The sequence below is a fragment of the Hylaeus volcanicus genome, chromosome 2, assembly GCF_026283585.1.
Source record: "Hylaeus volcanicus isolate JK05 chromosome 2, UHH_iyHylVolc1.0_haploid, whole genome shotgun sequence".
NCBI lineage: Eukaryota > Metazoa > Arthropoda > Insecta > Hymenoptera > Colletidae > Hylaeus > Hylaeus volcanicus.
Window position 1 is genome coordinate 9,027,409 of NC_071977.1, and position 24,494 is coordinate 9,051,902.

At 41.3% G+C, this 24,494-nt stretch overlaps 1 protein-coding gene across 17 annotated transcripts in view; it reads right to left on the reverse strand.

The window, feature by feature from the left end:
• Window positions 1–668: 668 nt before the first annotated feature.
• Window positions 669–24,494, reverse strand: part of LOC128872909 (disks large homolog 4) — a 393,187-nt gene continuing 369,361 nt past the window's right edge. For 8 of the 17 annotated variants that reach the window (XM_054116078.1, XM_054116077.1, XM_054116084.1 and 5 more), the window contains 12 exons: window positions 16,272–16,485; window positions 15,610–15,767; window positions 14,850–15,099; window positions 14,440–14,560; window positions 13,760–13,798; window positions 11,642–11,683; window positions 9,677–9,775; window positions 8,082–8,231; window positions 7,156–7,328; window positions 6,843–6,952; window positions 6,674–6,765; window positions 669–6,318 (listed from right to left, as the gene is read on the reverse strand). In XM_054116078.1, coding sequence (XP_053972053.1) covers window positions 6,209–6,318; window positions 6,674–6,765; window positions 6,843–6,952; window positions 7,156–7,328; window positions 8,082–8,231; window positions 9,677–9,775; window positions 11,642–11,683; window positions 13,760–13,798; window positions 14,440–14,560; window positions 14,850–15,099; window positions 15,610–15,767; window positions 16,272–16,485 — 1,558 coding nt within the window. In that variant the 3' untranslated portion in view covers window positions 669–6,208. The remainder of the gene's footprint in view (window positions 6,319–6,673; window positions 6,766–6,842; window positions 6,953–7,155; window positions 7,329–8,081; window positions 8,232–9,676; window positions 9,776–11,641; window positions 11,684–13,759; window positions 13,799–14,439; window positions 14,561–14,849; window positions 15,100–15,609; window positions 15,768–16,271; window positions 16,486–24,494) is intronic. The other 9 variants (XM_054116080.1, XM_054116083.1, XM_054116082.1 and 6 more) reach the window with 9 other exon arrangements.

Below are 24,494 nucleotides of genomic sequence, written 5' to 3' on the forward strand. Positions count from 1 at the left end.
AAAAATATTAAGAAAAACAAAAACAATGAGAAGTTATGGATTATTAATTGTTTAGTATTATTAATTGTCATCGTCACCGTTTATCATTGCTCTGTACCGTAAAGGTGTATCGAACAAGTCGCAATGGATCGACAAACTCGATTTTTTCGTAACGAACTCGACTCGTGATTTTTTCTTTTCGCTAATAACAGTAACGAGTTATCCTATCGATGTAATAAAAACAAGTATTTTTACCGAAAACGCTGTTCGTTTGATTCTTGACACCCACCTGTCCACCCCGAGGCTTGGACAAGTACTGGGTAAGTAGGATTTGTTTGTGCGCTCGGAACTTTTATTAAATGTAAACAGTTTCTCTTACCTTACTGGTGAATAAACGAGTGGACCACTGCGTAACATTCTGTAATTGATAGTAATCGAAGTTTCTGTATGAAAATTAATTGATGAGATACAAAAGAAATCAGAGCTGAAACAATGGAAGTGCTCAGCCTACACTACAAATAATTGATCCATCGAATGTCGACCAAGTTTCGTCGGAATTCTCGAAAAATCAAAAAACTAAACGATCGAAAGATAACTCACAATTACCGTGGGAAATTGAAATCGACTATTATGGGAGCACGAATTCGAAAACAGAAAGAGGGGATGCAGGGAAACCGTGTAGGTCGCGATTAAAATTGGTAAAACGTTTATTAACTATTTAAAAACGATGAAACAAGGTGAACATGAGATTGACAATTCAATAAGTAATATTATTAAATAGACTATAGAGGTGTGTAATAAGTGTCTGTAGTAATTATTCTCTTTATACGTTTCCTTTACATCGAGACAGACGTCTTTCTCTGCAATCGTATCTTGTTCTGTTATTTTCTTTTTCACGATTTTTCATCCATTAAATTTTCGTTACTCTTTAACCTGGGCGAAGCCTAGCCCTCTCGTCGTCTCTCTTACATTTTCTCTCTGTATTCAGGCACGACATGTGCGAATCGTGGCGACGCTGCTCGCCATTTCTCGGCCTCTGAAAACTTACACACGGTTTCGTTTCATCGTATAATAACGGTGCGACGGCTGTTGCGTTAACGATTTTAAACACAGGATTCATTGTCGTAGGAAAAATAGCTCGTAGAAAGCGTACCCATACTAATTATACCCGATTAATCGGCGCTCATTCGCTCACGGGACATCCTACGTAACGAACAGAAACGCAAAATCGACACTTCCGCTCGTCTAACTAAGGGAGAAGCAATCGCAGGGTTCGATCGGATCGAAGCAGAGATCGGCAAAATTTTATTCGAATCGCGTACGAATAAAAGTAGCGTACAGCTATTTATTCCCGAACAGTGCTAAATTTTTGGTTTTCCATTGTGAAATACAGTCGATGATTAAATTCTATGAAAGAATTCTACATTACTTATAAATATCTTGGTGTAAGAATAAAAATTAATTCTAGAAAAAGTATTAAAACTTACAAATTATTCGTAAATTTTTAAATAAGCGATCGTAATAACTGGTCACTGTATTGTATTATATGATACAAATTTTTATATTTATTTAACGAGTAATAGCTGAATCATGTTTTAATCATTCGAATAAAAATTTTGCTCATCTTTGGATCGCCGTCACAGTGGATCACGCGATTGCAAACGAAACGGTTACGCTTGCGGATATTACGACGTTGTATACGCTTCCCCTACGATTAAACCATCGTTTATTCGACGCTCGGCAAAATTTCTCTCCACAAAGATCTCTATCGGTGCTTTCTTCTCGATAATCGCACGTGAAACGGTACAGTTGGTGAAACAAATACGGCGACCTGTTTTTAAGTAAATTACGAAAGGTCTTTCAACCCTCCATCGCGTGAGTTTAATTCTATTCTTCTAAAAAGAAATTATTTGTACAAATACTCGTGTGTCGATAAAAAATCATAATTAAAACGATAGAGTAAAATATATAAATTATCCTACAATAATAAATATACAAATCTTGTACTATCTTATATTAAACTATAGTTCGAGTATATTTTTAATTAAAATGTTCAGCAGAAAACCTCTAAATAAAAATTGCCTGATTTCTACAAGGCCTCTCGAGATAGTACCACACTCGAATCTTTTAAAATTCACAGGAATTGCTTTTATTAGATTCCCAGTTGGGCACATTACACAGTAGAGGGTTAAAGTTCTAACATCCACGAAAAAATTCTTCCAAGGTGGCCCTGAGTTGCTGGCAAACTATATCCTGCAGTTTTTACAAGATTGCTATATTTATTCCACCAAGTATACTGCTTTTTCCGCTAGCTTGTGAGTACTGTTCGCAATGAACTCACTGATTGTTTTGCGCTCTGGTCTTCTCGCTGAGCAAGTATCCAGGGTGAAATAGTTACGAGGCGTTTCGTTGGTGTGAGTCGAGGGAAGTATAGCTCGACAAGTCAAATAAGATCCCTGAGCTCGGTTCGAGTGCTGTCCTTGTCATCCTTTCATAGTCTACCTCGTTTTAAACAGTAACGGATGACAGTTGTTAGCTAGGCTATAGTCTAATCGCTGTCTAGGTGATAGTCTAATCGCCTGGTCTCATCTCTGTCGCTACGCCAAGGCTTTCACCCTCTATAACCTTCTGTGACTCTGAGGTTACGTGTATATCTATACTTTCAAAGTCTGATTTCATTCTTTTATCAATGTGTGCAATTGTGGCTCTAAAGGTAATAGAATGGGCAACAAACGATCGATGGTCTAATGTCAGGAGGATGTAACTATACTCAGTTTTTAATTAAAAAAGAAATTGGCTTAGAAATGCTTCAGCTAACATCAAAGACGTCGGATCAAAAGGGTAGTTTCTGATGCACTCTTTCGTCTTCGGTTTATATAGTTCCAGCCTTCAGACACTCCACCACTCTACTACTCACAACTATTAGGTAAAATTGACCACACAAATATAGATACAGTTGGAAGATTACGATTAATTAAATTCACCTTCCTAGTATTCCTCTATTGTCAATGATTATCAGTGTACAATAGTTTCCAGAAACCAGAATTTGGGTTATAGAGAGTAGACCCTCTATTGCATGCACCCAACGAAAACAACCCTTGTTCGATTCATTCAGGAAATTCCATGAGACTCTCATTTAGGAGTATCTAGCGAGTAGCTTCAGCCAGAGTGAGCAATCGATGAATGTTTTCTATAAGATGAATTGGAATTCATGCAATAGGGGGTTGAACTTGTCGAGCTAAACTCGTTGTTTCCCACAGTTCGTCCTCGAAACGCGCGCATATCTCAGCTTTCTATGGATTGGCCGGTGCCAATCGTAGAAAACGAATGTCGAAAATGAACGCTTCGCTCGAAATTCGAAAAATATAAACCACGGGTGGCGTATAACATTCCCACCCCACGAGAAGCTCCGCTGCCCGTTTAGGTTCACGCTCGCGTTACCAGCATTCCATCTCGATTACCCGGGTACAGGTATTTACAATAATACATACCTACTATCGTAATAATAATTTAGTAGTGGTATTTAAATTACAATAGAGTTCATTCTTTCTCCCAACGCAGCTCGTCGCCTTCTCTCTTCTGTCTCACCCTCTCTCTTTCTATATATATTTTTATGTATATATATATATATGTATATATATACAGGGTGTCCCAAAACTCGGGGAGGAGCCGGAAATGGGGGGTAGCTGAGACGATTCTGAACAACAATTTCCTTTGCAAAAATGTCGGATGGGGCTTAGTTAAGGAGATATTAAGCGAAAACCCCGACCAATCAGAGCGCGCGTAGACCGTTGGAGCGGCCGCGGTAGCGTAGGCTACGCGCTGGCGGCCGCGCTTGCACGCGAACAGGTGACTCGACGTGCATCGAAGCATCGACCTAGCGCGTAGCCTTCGCTACCGCGGCCGCTCCAACGGTCTACGCGCGCTCTGATTGGTCGGGGTTTTCGCTTAATATCTCCTTAACGAAGCCCCATCCGACATTTTTGCAAAGGAAATTGTTGTTCAGAATCGTCTCAGCTACCCCCCCTTTCCGGCTCCTCCCCGAGTTTTGGGACACCCTGTATATATATATATATAATGTTGCACATAACCCAGTACTGGCTTAGTAATCTAGCTGTACAAAACATTATATATCGCTATTCTAGCATCTAGAGATTTGTCCTGTGTGGTTTGATGAATCGTGAGGTTCTCGACATTGCGTCTCGTATGTTTGCTCACCCATTATTTATCGCGAAACACGTATGTATACTCGGCGTACAACAATGGAACGACGCGGGGATACACTCGTCGAGTATCGACGTATCGTTCACTTTTATTTTTTTTTTCTTTCACCTCCTCCTCTTTTTCTATATCATAGTTAACGTTTACGCATCGACAACGACGTCGTTCGACGATTCGAGCGAATACTCCTCCGATTTTCATCTTCGCCGCCTCTTATTGCGATTAAGTACATTAAAAAATACCGCGCTACTTCGCTCAGAATTAACCGGACAAGCTATATATAGTGATCGACGAAGCCAAGTTATTTTTTTTAATTTTCATTATCAATTTTATTTACCGCGCATCCGTTAAATCCTGTTGCGTTTCTCTTTATCTTACTTTCTCTTTCTCTTCTTCATAATTTGATACAAATCCCGCCGCGATTTGCGCGTGGAGAATCATGGTTTCAAGCGTCTAGCGGTGCTGTGTGCGCATCGTTGCGATTGGATCGCGGCGAGAAATCGTGTTTGCGATCCTTGTGTGTCACGCTCCGTTCGCATAACCTGGTGTCGCGTTCACCAGTGGATCGCAGCTATACATACACAACGTGTAGAACGCATCACGGTTGATCTGATCGCGGAACAACCGTGGCGCGAGTCTTTGTCCCGTAAAACACGGCTCCTCGACCACGGAGTCGAGTCGTCGATATACGCGTTAAAATCGATATCGAGGCGAATACACGACGGCGTTCCCACGTCTTCTTCATTGGGAGGACGACGAAGACGCCGGAGGCAGAGGTGGGCAGAATCTTGCTAGAATAAAAATCTATTCATGCAGGTTAAATTGGTGACAATTGGTCTCGAAAAAGCTATTAATTATACGTTTCGAAGGGGTGGTTTTGGAATTTTAAATTTTTGGGACCTGTAAGTGAACTTGTATACTTTATACAACATAAATTTAATTAAATAGCATGAAAGAATACTTAAAGTTGATACCTGATAGGATCAGTGTTCTCGTACAACAAAATTCAAGAGCTTCAAACAACAAATTAAATACTAGCTTATAGGAGCCTTGAAAATTATTATCCTTCGTTCAGATAAGCTTTCCTATTATTTCAGTATGATTGTATTATTCAGTTTGTAATTTTATTCTTTCTAGATAAAAATTATGCCCATCTCTGGTCGGGGGTAGGGGGTGGAGGGCGTTCGTTATAAAATACGAAGCACGATTAACGTTCGTTGAGTTTGTTCGTTGCGGGGCGAGGGGCTTCGGTCCGACCGCCGCGTGTATTCGCATCGACGCTTATACCGTGTAATAAAATCAACATGAAGACGAGTACGCGACAGGCGGTGTCTCCTTGTTCTCAACAAACCCGTTGTATGCATGAAAAACATCTTGGTACAACAAAACACCTTTTGGTATTAACACTATAACGCGCGTCCCAGCTATGCTGTCGCGTTCGAAGGGGATCATCGCCTGGAACCCTTCTAATACGACCATAGTCGCCGTCCAGAGATCATCGCGCATTGAACTGGCTCCCAACGAAAGGGTTAAATATTCTGTGACGATAATCGACACGGGTCACGCTTGATTTCGAAACGAGTCAGTCCAACGTTGTCTTCGGACGTACAAGTCGATTGTTTCGTGTCTCAAACGATCGAGCTCTCGACTTCACAAGTTATGAGTCACGTAGGAGACTGAACACGCTGAGGAACATATCGCATACTCTTTATAATCTCTGTTCGTTAACCCCTTTACTCTCTCGCGAGACTAACATCGGTGAATCTCGAGGCTTCGTTGGACGAAGCCATTCTCGGCGAGCTTCGTATCGCTCGGTTAACGCCTTTAACTGGGACATTGTGTTACTCGAATTGGGACGGGAGGGCGTGTGGGTGAGAACGGCATCGGGATGGGAACGGGGAAGGCATTGAGAGTGGTTACTTGATTATTTTATTAAGAGTAATTAAGCTTGACGCCTCGGAGGTAGAGTCCAAGCGTTCGGGCCAGGCTGAGCGTGGGGGGCAGGACGTCACAGTTGCTGGTCCCTGCATGGTACCCAAATGTTCGGGCCAGACTGCTCGGCGATCACTTCCTTTACTTTAACGTAGATCTCCTCGGGCGTGTCGCCTTGCACCACGGCTGAAACAAAAGAAAGAGCATGCTCGTTTGGTGAATTTTAGAGTGCAGTTTTAGTATGGCAGAGGGGGCTTTTTAGACTGTATTGGGTTGTTTCACCTTTAAAAATTGGCACGAAATTTCTGGACAACCCAATAGAATTTTCTTTGATACTTTGGAATATTTCTATTTCCCTAAACTAGCTAAATGAACGTCTACAACTGAAGAATTTAGTGCTATAGCGAAGATCAAAACGTGCCATTTTCAAAATTCTCCTAAGCTTCGAATATATCCTGCAAGAGTATCTCTCATTTCATAAAAAGTCGTAGTTTTCCAGATCTCTCAACGTTCAGAAATAATATTATAGAAAAAACGCTACCGGTGAAGTATTCTCCAAACTCCTGCTCCATCTTCAATGCTCGTTCGTACGTCTTTTTCGCTTGTTCCTCTGTCATTCTCTTGTTCATTTCCCTGCGATTGAGAACAGTGGCTCGTTAGGCAAACATAGGTGTGCACTTGAAATACGGAGACAGAGAGGTTCTACTTACATGACCGATTCAACGGATTTCGGTTTGATGAAGATGGCGATGGGATACAGCTGCGCCACTTGTAACCTCTTGATGGCGTTTCCGCTCACGTCAAGGATACAGTGTTTTCCCTGAAATCGCAAGAGTACTGTTATTGATATCCAATATTCTAGCACTAGTATGATATACGTAGTGTCCTTTAATGGAAGGTGCGATTGAATAAGGAAATATAATCTTTTTCACTCAGATTATAAATTACTCTACAACGTTCCAAACCCAAGAAGAGAGCATTTACTGTGGGACATCCTGTGTATATTATGAATTTTGTTCGTACCTTTTCGGCGACTTCTCGAACAGACGCCACGGAGGTTCCATAAAGATTGTCATTGTACTGTCCAGCTTCGATGAATAAGTGGTTCTGAATATCCCTCTCCATCTGTTCCCTCGACGCCACGAAGTGATAATCACGTCCATCTACTTCGTATTCTCTTCTACTCCTCGTTGTATCTGCGCCAAGAACCATACTTTCGATTACAATGTACGGAATTATTAAACAATTTTTGTTCTTCATTTTTCTAATATTTCGTTACAGTGTACTCTCTTAACTTCTCAATTAACGCATTGCGGACGAGAAATTCTGCCTGGAATCGGATGGTTTTCAATTTCCAGATAAAATTGGTTACCCAACAGCTACTCGTTTACAGAATATTTTACCTTTCATGATTAGCGGTAAAATCGAGTCCAATAAACTGAACCAATTTAATGCCCGTGGTATTTATCTGGAATCGAGTAATATCCGTGAAAGCAAACGTGTCGTTTGATATAGTTCACATCGTGAAAACGGCGTTTGAAATCTGGACCGATTATGTACGTGCGGAGTCTGAAAATCGATCTGTAAATGGTTCAAAAATATTGGGAATGTCGAGTGCGACAAATTGTTTACTCGAATTCCATAATACAATATGTGGAAGTATTTTCGGACGAGCAACTCACAAATTGTTCCAACTTTCCTCAATTTTACAAATATTTCAACTATCCAGACGCATCGTAGACGTCCAATGCTCTCAGAAAACATGAAAGAACATTCTCGCTCTCTGAAACGTTTCCGGCTCTTAATTCTAACTCGAACTAAAACCGTTAATACGGAATGTGACTCTAAAACGTCGTGGCAAGTTCGTAAAATCCCAGGCAATCTCGCGATTCGTCCGTAATGCGTCAGACGACAGGTCGTTAACGTCGGGATTAAATGGTTTCACTTACGTGGCACACAGCTGCCGAATTTGTCGGGGAACTCCGAGATGAGGTCGTCGTTGATGCGATCCTTGAGGGGTCCGAGGATAATGACAGGTCGAGTGTACTGTATGGTGAGCTGCTGGACTGCCTCGTACGACAACACGTTTTCTTCGCTGCCTGCAATTTTCTGTGTGAGTACACTCCAAATTCCGCGGGTGGGCGTCGCGACGACCCATATAGGTATTATATATCCACGGTTAGAACGTTTACACTCTTTCAAACACGGGAACAAACGCTTCTCTCGACGTTACGGAGGACTCTATGGGTTTCCTTCGAACTGGGACACTTGGTGGCTGTTGTGACGTCAAAGCTTTGCTTTTTTTTATTTACGTTTAGTGACATGCTTCTCAAAGTAGAATAAATATGATAGCACTGGTCATTCATAATAGAAACTATTTTGATAAACTGGTGGAAGACCAGAGCATATCTTTGAGCAGCAATGTCATAGATCCTCCAATCTTTCCACTCAATGTCACGCCACTGAGTGCCCCTTTCGACTGAGCCACGATCGTATAATCGTCGACAGAGTATGAGTCGAGCAGTGGTAAATCTCAAAACGGTACTCGATTCGAAAAAAAAAACAGTGGTATTTTGGTTAAGAGCCTGCGCAATAAACGCGAACAGACGGTTACGTATTATCCGAGGTGGGCAGAATTTTATTCGAATAACAGACAACGAACGAAACATTGTATCGCGTAATTAAAATTCCAACCTTTAATCATCGAAATTTGTATTTAGAGGAGAATTTTGTCCACCTCAGCTGTTCGTTTCGATCGAGCCATGATCCATGCTTTAGCACTTAGGAGATCAAAGCGGGGATAGGAAAAGGGCCAAGCTCCCTAGAGTTTAGAACTAAGGCGATCGAAGAGTATCAAGGTCGATGTGGCATTAGTATGTGGCGACTATGCTAATACTCAGAGCCGGAAGGGTTGGCTTTTGTAATCGATACTCAACGCCTCTACGCAGCGAAACGACTTTGGTACGGTTTGACGTCGATTCTTGTTACCTTCAGCAATTAATGCATTGTTTAATTCTCTAAGTTTTTACTTAACTTAAATTTTCACCTCATTTTTCACTTCGAATAAAATCATCATCGCACTTTTATCGATGCCTTTAATACACCACAAATAGTTAAGTACCTCGTATTTACAATCAAAATAAATCTTCTCTCACGCAACAAGAAGCAACACGTTTGCTGTGACAATCTACACAAATTAGGAACCCTTTTAGGAACTCTACGCGTAGGATGATTAGCGTAAAGGGAAACGAAAACGACAAACAGACAGACAAAAGCACGTGTCGCGACTGTCTCAACTGCGCGAAGCGTTAACGACGTTTTGTTAATGCTCGGTTCAGATCAGGGACGGGAGATGAAGAACGTAACAAAAAAAAGGGAGAATTAAAAAGAAAACTGAAAACGACGATTAGAGGAGGGTATCGATCATCGAAATCACGTTCGATTGAGTTAGTCGGATCCTAGTTGGTGTAATATCTGTTGCTCACTCCGGTTTCACACACTGACTCCTGTTTTTTTTGTTTGTCTTTTTTTCGTTTACACTTACTAAGCTCTTCATAATTCTCATCATCCTCCTTCTCCAGATAAACTAACGTCAGTTCCTCCATATAAGGCAGTTCAACACGATACAAAATTTCTCTACTCCCTGCGACGCAAGACAGATCACTTGAGTGGAGAACGGATGGAAGAAGCGCGACGTGAATGAAAGAGGGAGACGAGATGAAGTAGTTCCGTGATCACTGATAGCTGCTATTTTTAAGTCTTTGATGGATGTGCTTCGTTTAGCTCAAGATAAATGATTCGATCGAGGATTTAAAAAAGTTCCTCTGTCGATTCCATTATTATTTTAATGCAATTCTTTTTTGATTTTCCTTTTTCTGCTTCTTTCTTTATACATTCAAATTGATTTTCTATATAACATAGGAATATGTTCACATACTCACGGACTAGGTATGTTATTTTATTTCCATTACGTAGATACTTATGTATTTTGGTAGGAAAGTCAGGCTTGCATTAGAATATAAAATCAGCTATAATAAGTATTCGTATCATCGTAATTTTTTATTTCAAATTCTAATTGCTCATCTTTAATAACGACCTTTTTACACATTTTATACTTTATGTAGACAATAATACCCTTCGTATTATTGTAACTAAAATAATGAAGCTTGAAACAAAGATCGGACCCTTTTAAATCCTTGATACAGTTGATTATTATTTTAATGAAAGCTGATGGATTTTTATTTCACTCGTGAAACGCCGGCCAGCACGATCAGCACGGGCGAAGTTTTATTGAATTTCGCTCGTTCGCCCATAATTTTTATATAAACCCCATTACAGTCGTTAAATTTTTCAACAAGCTCCTCCCTGCTTTACTTCAATATGCACGGCCATTTTTTGCGCTTAGGTTTCATCACATCGACGAATGAAATTTGCGATGTTTATTTTGGAAAAAAAGCACAATACCCGATCGTTCAATTCGAGGAAATGAAAGGAAAAAAAACGGCATCGAATGTCAAAAGCGCCAATATTTGATTTGCCGTTTGATGGAAAAATCAATCAAACCGAGGCGTTCGATTCCCTGTGCAGACCGAACATTTTTTATCGGACAGCGTACAGAAATAGTTCACGGGTCTTGGTTTGCACGTGTCTGTCGTCGTAATATCGTCTGACCTTTGTTAAATGGAAATTAGACTATGAAGAAAATTGACACGCTGAACATTGATGATGAATCGACTCGATGGATCGTTGAAAACGTTCTCCCTCAAGTTGCTATAGTTTTTTAAGCGACGAAAGCAAGTGATAAGGGCCAACCTGGCAGTTTCTTTAAAGATTAAAGGTTTAAACATTTCGTTAACCCATTCACCGCCAGGCAAATTTAAAGCGTTTTCTTTGGGCGCCAAGATTCAATAGAGATGTGTAATTTAGGTTATTATTTTGATAATAATAAGTGATATTAAATTTGTTGTTTTAGAACAAAAATGTACGACCTTCTTTGCAATAATTCGTGACTCAAAAGACTATAAACTTATCCCTTGAATAATTCCAATCTCGTAGTTGGCAGCGAATGGATCAAAGATTGACGATGTTACAGAACTTTCCATATCAATAAATAGATAAGAATTTTTCTAGTGACTTACGCATTAATACAAATAATTCAAAACATTTCGTGTACTTTATATTTTGTCTTCATAAAAAAGAAAAACTTTTGTTGCAGAGTTCATTCTACCAGCAATTTTCAGCTCAAAGTACCAGATTGCCCCCTTAAGAACTGACAACGGTCGACGAAAGACTTTAACAATGGATTTGTCCTCTAAAAGGATTGTTATATCACGGCGATGAACGTGTGGTTTGTTAATTGATGCGACGGAGATGAAACGACTTGAGAGGGAGACGCATAATGGAGTCTGGAACGAATTGCAGACAGAGGGAAAGGTACAAATAGAGAGGTCGTGGGAGAGAAAAACAGTGAAAATGTGAAGAGAGAGAAGAGAGAGAGAGACGTGATTACCTTCGGTGTTAGTGTCGTCCTGGGTGTAGCACAGCATGAATGCTAAAACATAACAAGTTCAATATTTCAGTATACGTTGCGTACTAACAAGCGGCCGTTAATAATTGCTAGGATTAATTAAAGCTTTAAGCATGAATATCTCCTACCGTCGAGGCTAACTCGATTATTCGAACCCGACTCGATGGTCCGTGACGATAGCGCGCAGGCTCGCCTATCTGTTTGCGACGTGTGCACGAGTTACTGGTTCGTACATTATTGCAATAAAAAATCTATTTTTCCGTGTTGTTAGGTATCAATCAACGAATTTGTTAAAAAGAAAACAATAAATATTGGACGTTCCAGAGCAATTGTATTTTTTTTTGTCTCGCGTGATGAATGTTGATTCAGTTCTGTTGGTTCCGTTGAGTAGTATCAAATTTAGAGTATGCTATTTTATCCCAATTAAAGCTTTATTTAGTTGCAGTTTATATTCTGGCGGATACAGGAATACAAACTTAATGCAAATAAATAGAACTCGCGTACGAATACATTTTATCGCGAGACAAACATAGTTGCCTTGGAAAGTACAATAGTTATTCTTATCTGTTAATACTTTTGCTCTGAACGTAATTATCACACTGTTGACTATTACCGTTGTGTAATAATGAGTCTCGTAGTTTATGCGACATTAACGCGTTGACTATTGCGGAGGTCGCTGATAATCAGTGGTGACGGTTTCATGATTAATTTTTCATTGAAAACAATCGATTTTTAAAAGTAACACATATCACAAAAAAAACCTTCTGAAATACATTGATACCAGAGTCTCTAAAAATTTGGACTCAAAATGCTCGACAATCAACGCGTTAACAGCTACCATCTTTCAACGATCCACAATCGAAGAAAGATGGCGCATTAGGGTAACGAGGGAGCCCGAGAGCAGCTTCGGCATTTTGTCTTCCCACGCAAATGGACTTACAATTCGTGGGGGGGGGGGGGGGGTCGAGCGCAACTTGACTTAAGACTCGTTAATACAGCGTTAAGTAAAGAAGAAACTTTCGAGTACGAATCGCAACGAAACTGTCCAATCAGCAATGTGAACGATAATCGGTCGCAACTTTCGTCGGGACGCGAATCTGTCTAACTACCACTGCGAGTAACGTAAACGGGCAACACCAAAAACTTTCGTCCATTGCGACTATGTACACGTGCAGGATCGCTACAAGCTGTTCGAGGGAAGCTGTGCATCTACCACGATCTACAAAAAGGTATTAGCCAGTTAGAAAGCGTGTCGAATGAGTGGTCCAGTCACTCTAGAATTGAGAAAATCGTTCTGCCAAGCCGAGTTTTTGCTAATATACACAAAACACTCCTACGCACAATATACTTTAATCCGTTCTTTATTTGTGTACATGAAGAAAGACCAGTTTTCCTTGAAAACTACACTATATTGTAGGAGTCTAACCGAAAAATAAGGCACGGGGATTCGAACCCACGATCCTCGGGATCCACAGTCGACCGCTTTACCTACGCGACCAATCCCGTACCCTACGTTTCGTGTTCTTATTTGACTCCTTATTGTTGGGTATGGGAGGCGCGGACACTACAATGTGAATTCTTTTTTAATTTTTCCCATACTAATTTTAGTTTTAGTAATGAAAAAATAATTCATGTCTGAAAGGGTTAAAAACCATCACAATAATAATAACATTCAATTTTATATAAGTGTATACATTCTGTATACATCTCGAAAAAGTTAGTCGGTTAAAGATACCTCCACAATCAAATCTGAAGCGACTGGAACGTGTGATAATTCAATGACTTTGCTGGTTAGAATGCAGGTAAATGCATGATGCGAGTTCTCGGTGCAAGGATGAAACTGCAGCGTGCTCAAGCACAGAATATACCAAAGAAAAAAAAAATGTCTCGAGATGCGTGACGCCTCACAGGGACGCTAATATCGTTTCCGTCTCGTTTTATTTCCATTTACGATTCGTTTGTTATTGATTTAATAATTGACGATGACAGAACATTATGTGTGCGCGCTCGCGTGTATATGTGTCTCTGGTGTTTGTGTGCGTGTGTGTGTGTGTTTCCGTGTGTATCATGTCTCTTTTGTGACCAACTTGGTATACTTACGTGTAGGATCGTTTTCATTCTCGGGTGTCGTGGGCGACCCTACACAAGCAGGCAAAAACAAAACACATGTCACGTTTTCACATGGTATAAACACAAAAGCTCAATCGGAAGTTGGGCGTAACGTCGCATCTGTTACGAATATCTAAACGATCACGAGTGGCAAATGTATCAAAAATTAACACGTCCATTTCCTTACTCTAACTTCGTTCGATTCAATGGCGAAACGTGGTGCTACCAGTACCATAGTACTCTCTTACCCAGGGGCCCGCTTCGGACGTGATCGGCAAAGTCTCTACGTTAACACTGATCGATAATCGGGAGGTAAAGACACAAACGGGTAACATCAAAGAAGAAAATAATTCAGACGGCTAAAGGTTACGAGATTCCAATGACATTAAATAAGGTCGTTGACTCGACGCTCGTACAAGTTATGGTATTTCCACGATAGCAGAGATCATTAAAAAAAGAAGGGGTTGCAGAACACACGTGAGAATTCTAACTGTAAATCCAAACACACGGGTCTAGATATAGATATATACGTATAGTGACTGAGAAATACGAGAATAAAAAAAAAGGAAAAATAAAAAAGAAGACCATGTAGAAAACCACAATAGATATATATGGGTCTGAACATGCACAGAACGTGCAGGATACGAGTGGCGAGGTTTCGAGATACTCACGTTCCTGGTCCGAACCATCCTCGGATTTGTCGTCCTTGCTCTTCATGAACGGGAACTTCCTGCTGAACGAGAAATTCTTCTTTTTCCTGTCCAGGGTCGATTGCTGTAATTGGTCAACCGTCTGTTAGGTAAACAATTGTTATATGAGAAACAGTAGAGAACAGGAGAAGCCTAGCGTAGAAAATAGAAATGTACAGAGTTTAGTGAGTAGAGAGTGTTGGTGCTTAGTCTAGCGAAAGAAGAAGAAGCGTTGCACGTTTTGCAGACTCTGGTCGTGCACTGGATGAAAATATTCTACAAAAGGGGAATCAGTTTGGTACGGATTTGTAATCTTTGTACAATATTTTCCGAGTCCGCGTAGAGAGTTATCGAGAGATATTCAGATACAATTGACAGCTGGCGAGGCTTACCTTGTCGAGGATGACGGGCATGTGGCCTTGGAACTTGACGGAACGATCCCTGGCGCGTTGCTTCCGTTCCCATCGCCTGCGCGACGGTATTATCCCAAGGCCCTCCTCCTCCCCTTGAGGATTCACTCTTCTGGCCTGCCACCATTCATCGTCGCTGGCGTTCGTCACGTGTAGAATTTCACCGTAACGGAATGCCAAACCACGGCTCGGCAGCCCGTCGTCCTTGTTAGGATCGTAGTCGAACAACGCTCTGCGAAGCAAAACGTAAACCAATCTCTAGCGACTGATAAAAAATTGCTGGACCTTCGCTATGCTGCGCTCCAAGTATCCCAAGCAGGCGGTCTGTTCGACTAATCTATTTTTCTTTCATTTCTTTCATCATGTTCAGCTATGTCGTTCGTATGTTATTAATTAAACTAAATGTTTCCCATTGGGGATAAATTATGTTATTATTAATTAAATGACTTTTACAAAAAGTAAATTTAGTCTTGGATATGTGTGGAGAGAGGTGGGTTCGTTAAAGGGAATGTCCTTCTGCGCGTAAGTAGAATGAGGACGACTAGTGTCAGATCATGGTGGCTGACCTAGTACCCTTACGAGGGAAATTTTCGCCAGGCTTGGTAAGATACCACTAATTTTAAAATACACAAAATCGAATGAAAAAATGGTCTTTAAAATATTTTCAACTTATTTCTGTTTGACATGCCTGACTCTCGAAAGGAACAGTGCAAGCAATATGTATTTTCACAGCTACGCGTACCTGACGTAAAGTGATTTCTTCTGCGAGGTCCTCATGAGGGTGCCTGTCATCATATTCTGCTGGGAGATCTGTTGTTTAAGATCATGGATCTTGGCCTCGAATCTGTTGTAGTCTTCGGGCTTGTACTGTACCACGATCGTCACTGTCTGGCCAGTACCCTGGGCACGAATATCAAAACTGTCAGCTGACATGCGTTTGCAGTCGTAGAATTTATTTCCTTTTATTAGTAACCTGTTTACACCGAACGCGTGATATGTGGTGACGTAATTATACGCTTCTATTGCCGGAAGCTGCAAAGAATGACCGTGAATGATGCTCACGATGAAAAAAACGTCTTTCAGTACATAAATTGCATTTTCACGATACCATTACTATTAGATACTAGTTTATATGTTACGAAATCCTGAGCAATCATAGAAGAGATCTTATCATTTAATTTGAGTATCATCCAAAGCTAGTCTCTTGAATTCTCCAGTATAAAAGTGGAGAACGAAAATTCCAGATTCAACTTTTTTTTATGTCTTTAGATGGAAGCAAAGGACTTGCGAATACTTTAGTCGCCTATCCACGTTGCATCACATTTGAATTGGAAACAATTTGAGAAAGAAAGGCTCGAGCGATAGAAAAACTCTGCAACTGACAAAGTGGTCATTTTAAAGTACCTTGAGGGCTGCGGCGGCCTCCTCATGAGTGGCTGTCCGAAGATTAATGCCATTGACACTGAGTATTTGATCGCCACGACGCAGTTCACCGCTGAGGTCGGCCGGGCCTCCGGCTAGGATGAAGGAAATGAAAATTCCCTCGCCATCTTCGCCACCGACGATGTTGAAACCCAGTCCGGAGGAGCCTTTGTTGAGTACGACCGTGCGTACCTCTCTGCAACATCAAGACAAAGCACTTCTTAATTAAAACATTCATAAAATACCGCACTGGAAATTAATTACTTTAAACTGGACAATTTTATTAATTTATGTTTTAATTTGGGTTCATTCCAAGGGGCTTAAATTAAAACATCAGGTATATAAACTGGCTTGCTTCTGTGGATATTTTAGAAGGCAGTTTTAATTCAATTAATTTGTTATGTTAAGTTGCCGGGTTAATTTGAGATGTATCAAGATAAGGGATGAGAAACTCGCCCTTCAAACTTAATGGAAATTTAATCAACTGTCTGGCATTCTAAAGAGCTGCGTTACTTAATTAACCAAATTTACAATACACTTAAGTGCACGTAAATAGGAGTGACGCTTTTCAATCGAAAATTTAATTAGAAAATTGCCCAGAGAGCTTGCTCTAATTCAGAAGAGTTCTCTCATACAATTCACATATTCCCAAATAAATACGTGATTTTCAATATCGATGCTCAGAATTATTAATTCTGTTTTCAGACGAACAATCGAGGGTAATAGGTACCGGATGGAGTAAATACTTCCACCGCATAATAGTCGGTAGTTTCCAAGCGACTCATAATCGCAATTAGAGTAACAAGATTCTTCTTAATCGCGGACGAAAGACGCAAAGTGATTCCAGCCGCTCGTTGTTCCTCCTCCGTCTTCCCAAGGGGCCAAAGTTTTTTCATTACGGTCTTACGTAGTATCGAGTTCTCGAACTATGTCGCCGGTCATTAATTGCTCCACTTCTCATGGTACTTTAATTAAAGTCACTGGCGAAGACGAGGTGCGCTAAAATAACTTTAAAGAGGGACAACGGAGCCAGTAGTAATTAAATATTTCTAATCAATTCAAAGCACATTGATTCAATATTGGCGAACCTCTGTCGTATTATATAAAAAAAAAATATATGCAACTGTATACAGCTGTACATGATTTCGTTTTGCGATCAGAGAATCTGGAAGGAATTTATTTGCAAGGTCTAACGAACTGCAATTAATTACTTATTGAATATAAATATTAGAATGATATTCGAATATCAGCCTGTGCGTATAAATTAATACACAATGCATAAATAAATACCGAGCTTCGTTTGCTAGGGTAACATTTGTTCGAATGTCTGCGCCAACCTGATTATCGAAGAAAATAAACTATCCATAATTTCTGATACAATCCATTAAACTCGATCTTCAATTTTCCAATAAAATTCGTTATTATTACGTAAATAAGTCATCCATAATTTTGAATACGTATAGAATCAGATTGAAAAAAATTTCTTAATCAATTATTTAATTAACTTTTAAAGAAAAATCGTTCGGCTAGTTTTTATTTGGGATTTTTCTCAGTTTGTCGCTAGTTTTTCTAAGAACAAGGGAAACAAGTGGAGAGCCTAGTCGAGGTTATCAGGTTTCATCGAAAGACAAGCAAGTCGTGGACACTGTTTACTCTATGCCAGCGATCGTTTGCTTAACCGTTCGTTCCCGTTACGAGTGCACTCGATCCAGAGAAAAGCGTATCGTACGGGAAACGTGGAAACACGGAATTCCTTCCTGGGCGCAACTTCGTTGGCTGTGTGGCAGTTAATCACGAAATAGCAGAATCGAGTTCCCGTGGGCATTACCCTGTCACGAGATACAATTCTCGCGTCGATGGGGGAACACGAAACAATTTGTGAACGGAATCTCGTTTTCCTACCTGCCCGATGCATTGTACGCACGAAACCCGTGATTTTAACGGCTCTGACGCCGGAACGCGTTCGTCGACGTTGCGTGCCCCGATATCGACAATTTCGGGGATGAGATTGGCCGGGCATTCGTCCATATGAAGTTTCATAATTTGACAAATTTGACCGACGCCAAAGGTTTGGGAAATTATAAAGCATGGAAATTTCTTGATTCTACTCTTGTCCTTCCCTCGTGTTGCACTTTTATTCTATATTATCCGAGATTCGTCTTGGCTCTCCTCGGAAGCAAAGCTAGAAAGCTATCTAGCAACTGTCCGGAAACTTTAGCACGCCAACGTACGTGATGCCGCTGTTGGATAACCCTCCAGGGAACGAGGGCTCCGCCTTTCCTTTTAAGCAATATTACTGTATTTATAGCTGACTCGTTTCAGACCAAGTAACATATATTGCAAACATTCTTCTGCAGATTAACTCCACTTTTTGAAAAATCATGAATTTATGTGCCAAAGCACTCGGTACAGTCACAAATTTTTATATTTATATTAACTTTCCTGAAAAGGAAAGAACTTTGTTCAATATTTATTTGAATTTATATTATAAAGGGAAATTTAAAAAGCAATTATTTTATCCCTTTATTCGACATTTTGTTTTATGGAGTTAATCGATTTGTGAAATGAACGGCTCATATAGTCTCCGTTATTTGAACTCAGAGGCAAACGAATACAAAGAAAACATTAATTAAATAGTCGTTTTAAAAATGAAATAAAATATCCAAATAAATACTTCCTACAAACAAACAATGTTAAAAGAAAGCAATCCCATCTTAAACCTACATCATAAAATAAAATAATACCCATCTCTAAACACACCAGAGAAGTGTATCACGCCTCAGTTTCCCAAGGACATCCGTCATTCCAGTTAAAAATCGCAAGAAACACTTTCAGATCTAATTTACCAATCACCAGGAATGACGAGAGCTCGCGGATCGATTAATTTGCGTATTTCACGAGCCATCCAACGACGACGTCTCGACGGTCGACGTCGACGCCACCGTCAATCATCTAACGCTTGCAGAAATTGCGCCATCGAGCTTTCTCCTAGAGTGCACGGTATTTCCGCAAATACTCCTCCACGTGTTCCGCGTCGCGGCGTCGCTGGCGCTGCGGAATTACCGCGTTAATTAAGGTCCCCATTCAAATTCGACCACTTGAGATTGCCTACGGGTACCCGAGGCGGATATCATCCGCCGTGTAAATCCGACTCGTGGTTCCCAAGAGCCACACGAGGGTACGCGTGTCGTCTTCGAAGCCTCCGGTGCGCGACAACCTGCTTTGGCTGCGAGTTACGCGGAAATGAATATCGCCTAACGGCCTCTCGAGGCTCTCGCGGCATTCTAATAACTCCAGAATGCGGAACGAAATACCTCGGTGTTGTTTCGGAACGATTATGAATTATTCCATTCGATGGGATTTGTTGTTTGCGTTGGGAGCGTCCTGCCACAGGTAAGTGGATCACTTATGTTTGTTGTTTGGTACATGATGATTATGGACTTTAAAGCAGTATTTGTTTGTAAGCTGGGAGTGCAAAAATAAAGATGTACAGTCAGTCCCACAAGTATTCGTACCTTCTATGTTCATTTAAGAAGTTTGTCTAAATTAAATGATAAATGTGTCAGCTGAAGAATATGCTGACTGATAGTGTCTTCAAAAATAAACTCCGATTAATTCAAAAATGTTTCTCAATTTATTTCTTTTTATTCCCAGGCCACGGGTTGGGAGTGCTCGCGAGTTTGAATCAGACTATGCTTCAGCAATATCTGGGGACGCTTTGGCAACTTTCCGCGTCACAGTTGAGGTAGCAAAATTTTCAAAAACGGCAGATGCACGAAAAAACCATTGACACGATTCCGTCGTTAATTAAACTGCGTCACGAAAATTTCAACGAGCCGCGAGTTTTTTGCAAAACACGGAGGACGAGATACGGCAGGCGAGCACTGGAGGAGAGGGTGGAAAAAGTTGGGCGTCTAATTAAGATTCTCGCGAAAATTCTGAGCCCATTCAGGTCGGCTCATCGCCCATGAGCGTTTGCTCGACCGCTTCCACGACCAGTTGAACCGTCCGAAACCTAGATTCGACCTCCTTCCTTCCACGGGGAGAATTCCCCGGTCCTGAAAGGTCGATTTTCATTCCGTTCCAGGAGAGTCACTCAACGCACGGGCCTCTCGCTTGCGTTAACAAAGGCCTCAAATTAGTGGTCGGACGGTGCAGCTGCGTTTCCAGGGCTCCATTGAGGTCACGTCGCAATGCACACGACTGATAAACCGAGGGTTGGTGGTCTGTTTCCAGGGTTGGTGAAATTTACGGTAAATTTAGAAGCTCGCGACCGCTCGTCGAGCGTTTTAGGTCTACAACTTCCTCACGAGACCAAGCTTTCTCAAACGTATTCGATGGTCGTCCACTGTTCCTCGTATTTGACCCCTCGATTACTCACGGTACCTTAGTCAACATTTTATTGCGGTACTTGAAGAAGAATTTATGTATGTTCTGAACATAAAAACGTGACACTTGAATTTTATTATTGAAATTTATTATTTTTCTGACTTTTACCAGCGTTTTGTTGCCAACCCCCTGTAGCTTTTCCAGGAGCCTCAAAACATAAAGTAAGCAGTTCAATCAATGTGCAAAGTTCTTTCATATCGATAGGTAGCGATTGACAGGATGGAAAGGCGATCAATTAAAAAATAGAAGTAAAAAGAAACAGGCTGTAAGCCCCGTTGCCACTCGTTACTGAATAGAGCAACTATATTTAGCCAGTACTACCGCAAAGCACGAAATGTCAATACTTTGCGTTGTGCACCATAAAATGTTGCAACGTAAGGCTCGGCGATAAAACCTTTGAAATAGAAACGAAACCGCATTCAATGTTGCAATAAAAGGCAACCCAATAAAACACGTGAAATAGGAACTCAACTGCACCCAATGGCCTCGTGTGTCCACTTCTCTCATACATTCTTATGGTATTCATCATTCATTCCTGTATTTGATTTTAAACATTCATGAGATCCCGACATTGGAATGATTTAATAGTACTCAAATAAATACGGTCATAATAAATGTTTCATTGTAAATATGTACATAGACAAACTTTACCCCAGATGAGAACAAATTATTTGGAAACATCAAACCTATCATTTAGTTTAAACAAATTCCTTCAATAAACACAGAGGCTATGAATATTTATGGAACTGAGTGTATTCAGCTTTCATAATATTTGCTCCAATAGCTCCACCAAACTCAATATCGCAGACAATAAGTCGACCATAAATTCTGATGTCGATATTTCCCTCCATTCATGCGATCGCCACTGCAAGTGTGTCCATCGATTCAAAGGATCCTGTTTACACTACCACGGACGATGAATGCACATAAGGGCAAAGGGCGTTTCGTCTCTCGTTGGATAGAATGCACCGATCTCATTTTACAAATTGGAAGCCTCTCGCAGCTTCCATGTGTCTGCGGTAGAATGGACTGAATCGTTTGAACCGAGTGTACCCGGTACACACGTTACGAGTGGCGCTGCATGACGGAACCACCCGTCTCGAAAGGGTTAAGAGCACTTTCCAACTTCTAGAGCACGCTTTCAAGAATATACCGGCTGTCTCTGAAAAAGGTAGTCGCCACAACGGAAGTGGTTCTGGCCTCGATGCAGTGAAAAGACTCGTAGCAACAAAATGCTGAAAAAGCATATTCAATGAGACGAACGCCATCGAAGAAACCACCAGAGGTGGCAATTTTCAACCCTGCCAGCGTTATTTGCGCGAGCACTTTGGTTTCAGAATAGGCAAGAAATATTTCAGAGGAATATGTGTGTAATTATCGAGGGTGGTGTTGTTTAATGCAGCAATGTTGGAAGGAAGTGGATATCCGAATAAAAATGGCTCTTGGAATGTTTACAAAATATTGAAAAATGAGAAAATGGCATTGATTTTAAGTCTATGTCTAAGTTTCATGGGTTGAGACATGATTTCTCTATAGAACATAAATATACATGGTTACTTTCAACATTTCTTACAACTGTTTCATAGCACATACCTTGTAATTTTTTAATTTTTAAATTATATATTAAATTATGTAGAAAGTTACTTTATCTCTGAGTTCTAAGACATTTCTGAAAATGAGATGCACGCAGATGAAAATGTCAGTGGTGGGGGTTTGCGCGCGAATTTCAGCTGATTCAATTCCACCTGCGCACTGCGGACCGTAACTTCGGCGCCGATGCGTGCACGTTTCACACACCTGTTCGGCCGCTGTACCGCAGTGACGTAATACGCGGGGATTTGCTACATATGGACTCGATTCCAGCTGTAAAAAGGCGAGCCTTTCGTTTCATCATGAGACTGACTTTATATCAAGAACAGTTCATTAAAAAAGTTCCGTGTGTTTGAACGTGTTTGTTAAGCATAAGCATGTTTGTTCGAGACAGTATTGTTTCACATCTCATGAGCAGTTCATAAAAAAAATCTTCAAATGTTCTACAGTTACTTCTGCGCCCAAATTTCCGTGATCCCAACCCAATATGGAGCATCTAGAGGCAGAGTTTACCAAATAAGTTCAGCAGCTGCCTTCCGGATCTCTAACGACCGCCAGTCGACACCGAGCGAGAACAGCTCGACGAATTCGGTCGATGCCACGAACACAAGTTGATCTCATAGCGGTTAGGCGATAAATCTTCGGATGCATGCGCTGCTTTCTCCCGGTTCCGTGATCCCTTCCACGGAGTCGTGACAATTTTTCCGTAGAGTGGACTATCTCGCAGCCCCGTTAATCACGCGAAGAGACCAATTTCCATTAATCATTCGTTGGCGCGGCTGGACTCGGCCCAGAGACCGTTACTGGGTCAAGGGAATCGCGCAGCTTTCAACTTGACAGTGCAACACGACCAGATTTTACCTCGAACTCGATCGATCGCTCCTGCGTCTCTTGAATTTTCTTCTCGGAGAGAAGTTGAAGTTACAGTTTTGAATTTCAACAACGAGATCCCCGGGATGGAGACGCGAGACTTCGAACGTCACTAAAGGTGTAATGTAAATACACCAATTAGCATCTGTCACTGGTCCTCAACAAGGTAATTAAGTCCAGGAGCTCTCATCGAGGTACATGAATATTTACACCGAAACCTCGACGTCCACCAGGAAGCTGATACAAAGATCGGGAAACAGTCCATGCTCGTCTGGATCACGTTCCAAAACAATCACTAGCCATTGATCCAGATCAATAAGGTTCGCAAAATTCCACTTACCAGAGATGAGGGAAAACAATCTTCTACACGATGTTCTATCTACTACTCCTTCGATAATGAATTATAATCCACGTTCAAAGAATAGAACCCGATCTATACTATTAAACGTTCCTCCACATGTTGTACACAAGAACAAATTACACAACATCCAGAGGCTGCTTCTCAACCGACACACCGTCAAATGAAAATAAATCACCGCACAGTGCGTTTATTCCATGGTCCAAAACAACATTTCGTCCATCTCTGTCACACGCTGATGCGTGCGAGTGCGTGGCACCTGTTCGCCACCAGTGACGTAACACACAGTGGTTCCTGGGTGCCTTGATGTCGAGTTGGTTTCGCACAGGCGAAGAAGAATCTAAACTCTGCCAAGGAACCACGACAGCGAGGGAATACGCGAGGAAACGTGGCGTCTCGACCCGTTGCGTTCGCAAGAAGATCCTGCGAGGTGCACGAAAGGTGACTACGTCTAGAACACGTCCCGACGTCGGGGGCGTCGCGACGGATTAAAGGCCGCATAGGTGGCCACCGTGTCGCCATGCGCCGCGCCGCGCCGCGCTGCCGAGCAGGCACCCCGCGAGCTATCACAGATCGATAGAAATAAGCTGAGTCTCTCACGCTTCCACCACCTTCGCTCCAACCCCTACCTCGACCAACACCACCTTCCGAAACTACCCTTCTCCTTCGACGTGCAGCCACTGCCGCGGAAACGGGCGCGAACAGGCGAAACTTGGCGGAGGAACTGCTGACGAACGACCACTTTCGATTTGGGCTCGTTTTCACCCTCGGGGGATGTTTGTTCTTTGGCTGCGTTGCTCGTCAGCGTTGACTTGGGTGATAATAATTGTGAGGAGAATCGAGTCTTTGTTCTTATAAAAGTAGGGTTTGGTCGAGTAGAATTGGGTCAGTTAAAATGGAGTATTAATCTCTTTTAATAATGTTTGTTTAGCTTTGATTTTTTTGAAACTCGAAGTGTCAATAAAATGATTGTCGATGAGGTAAAGGTGACCAGATAT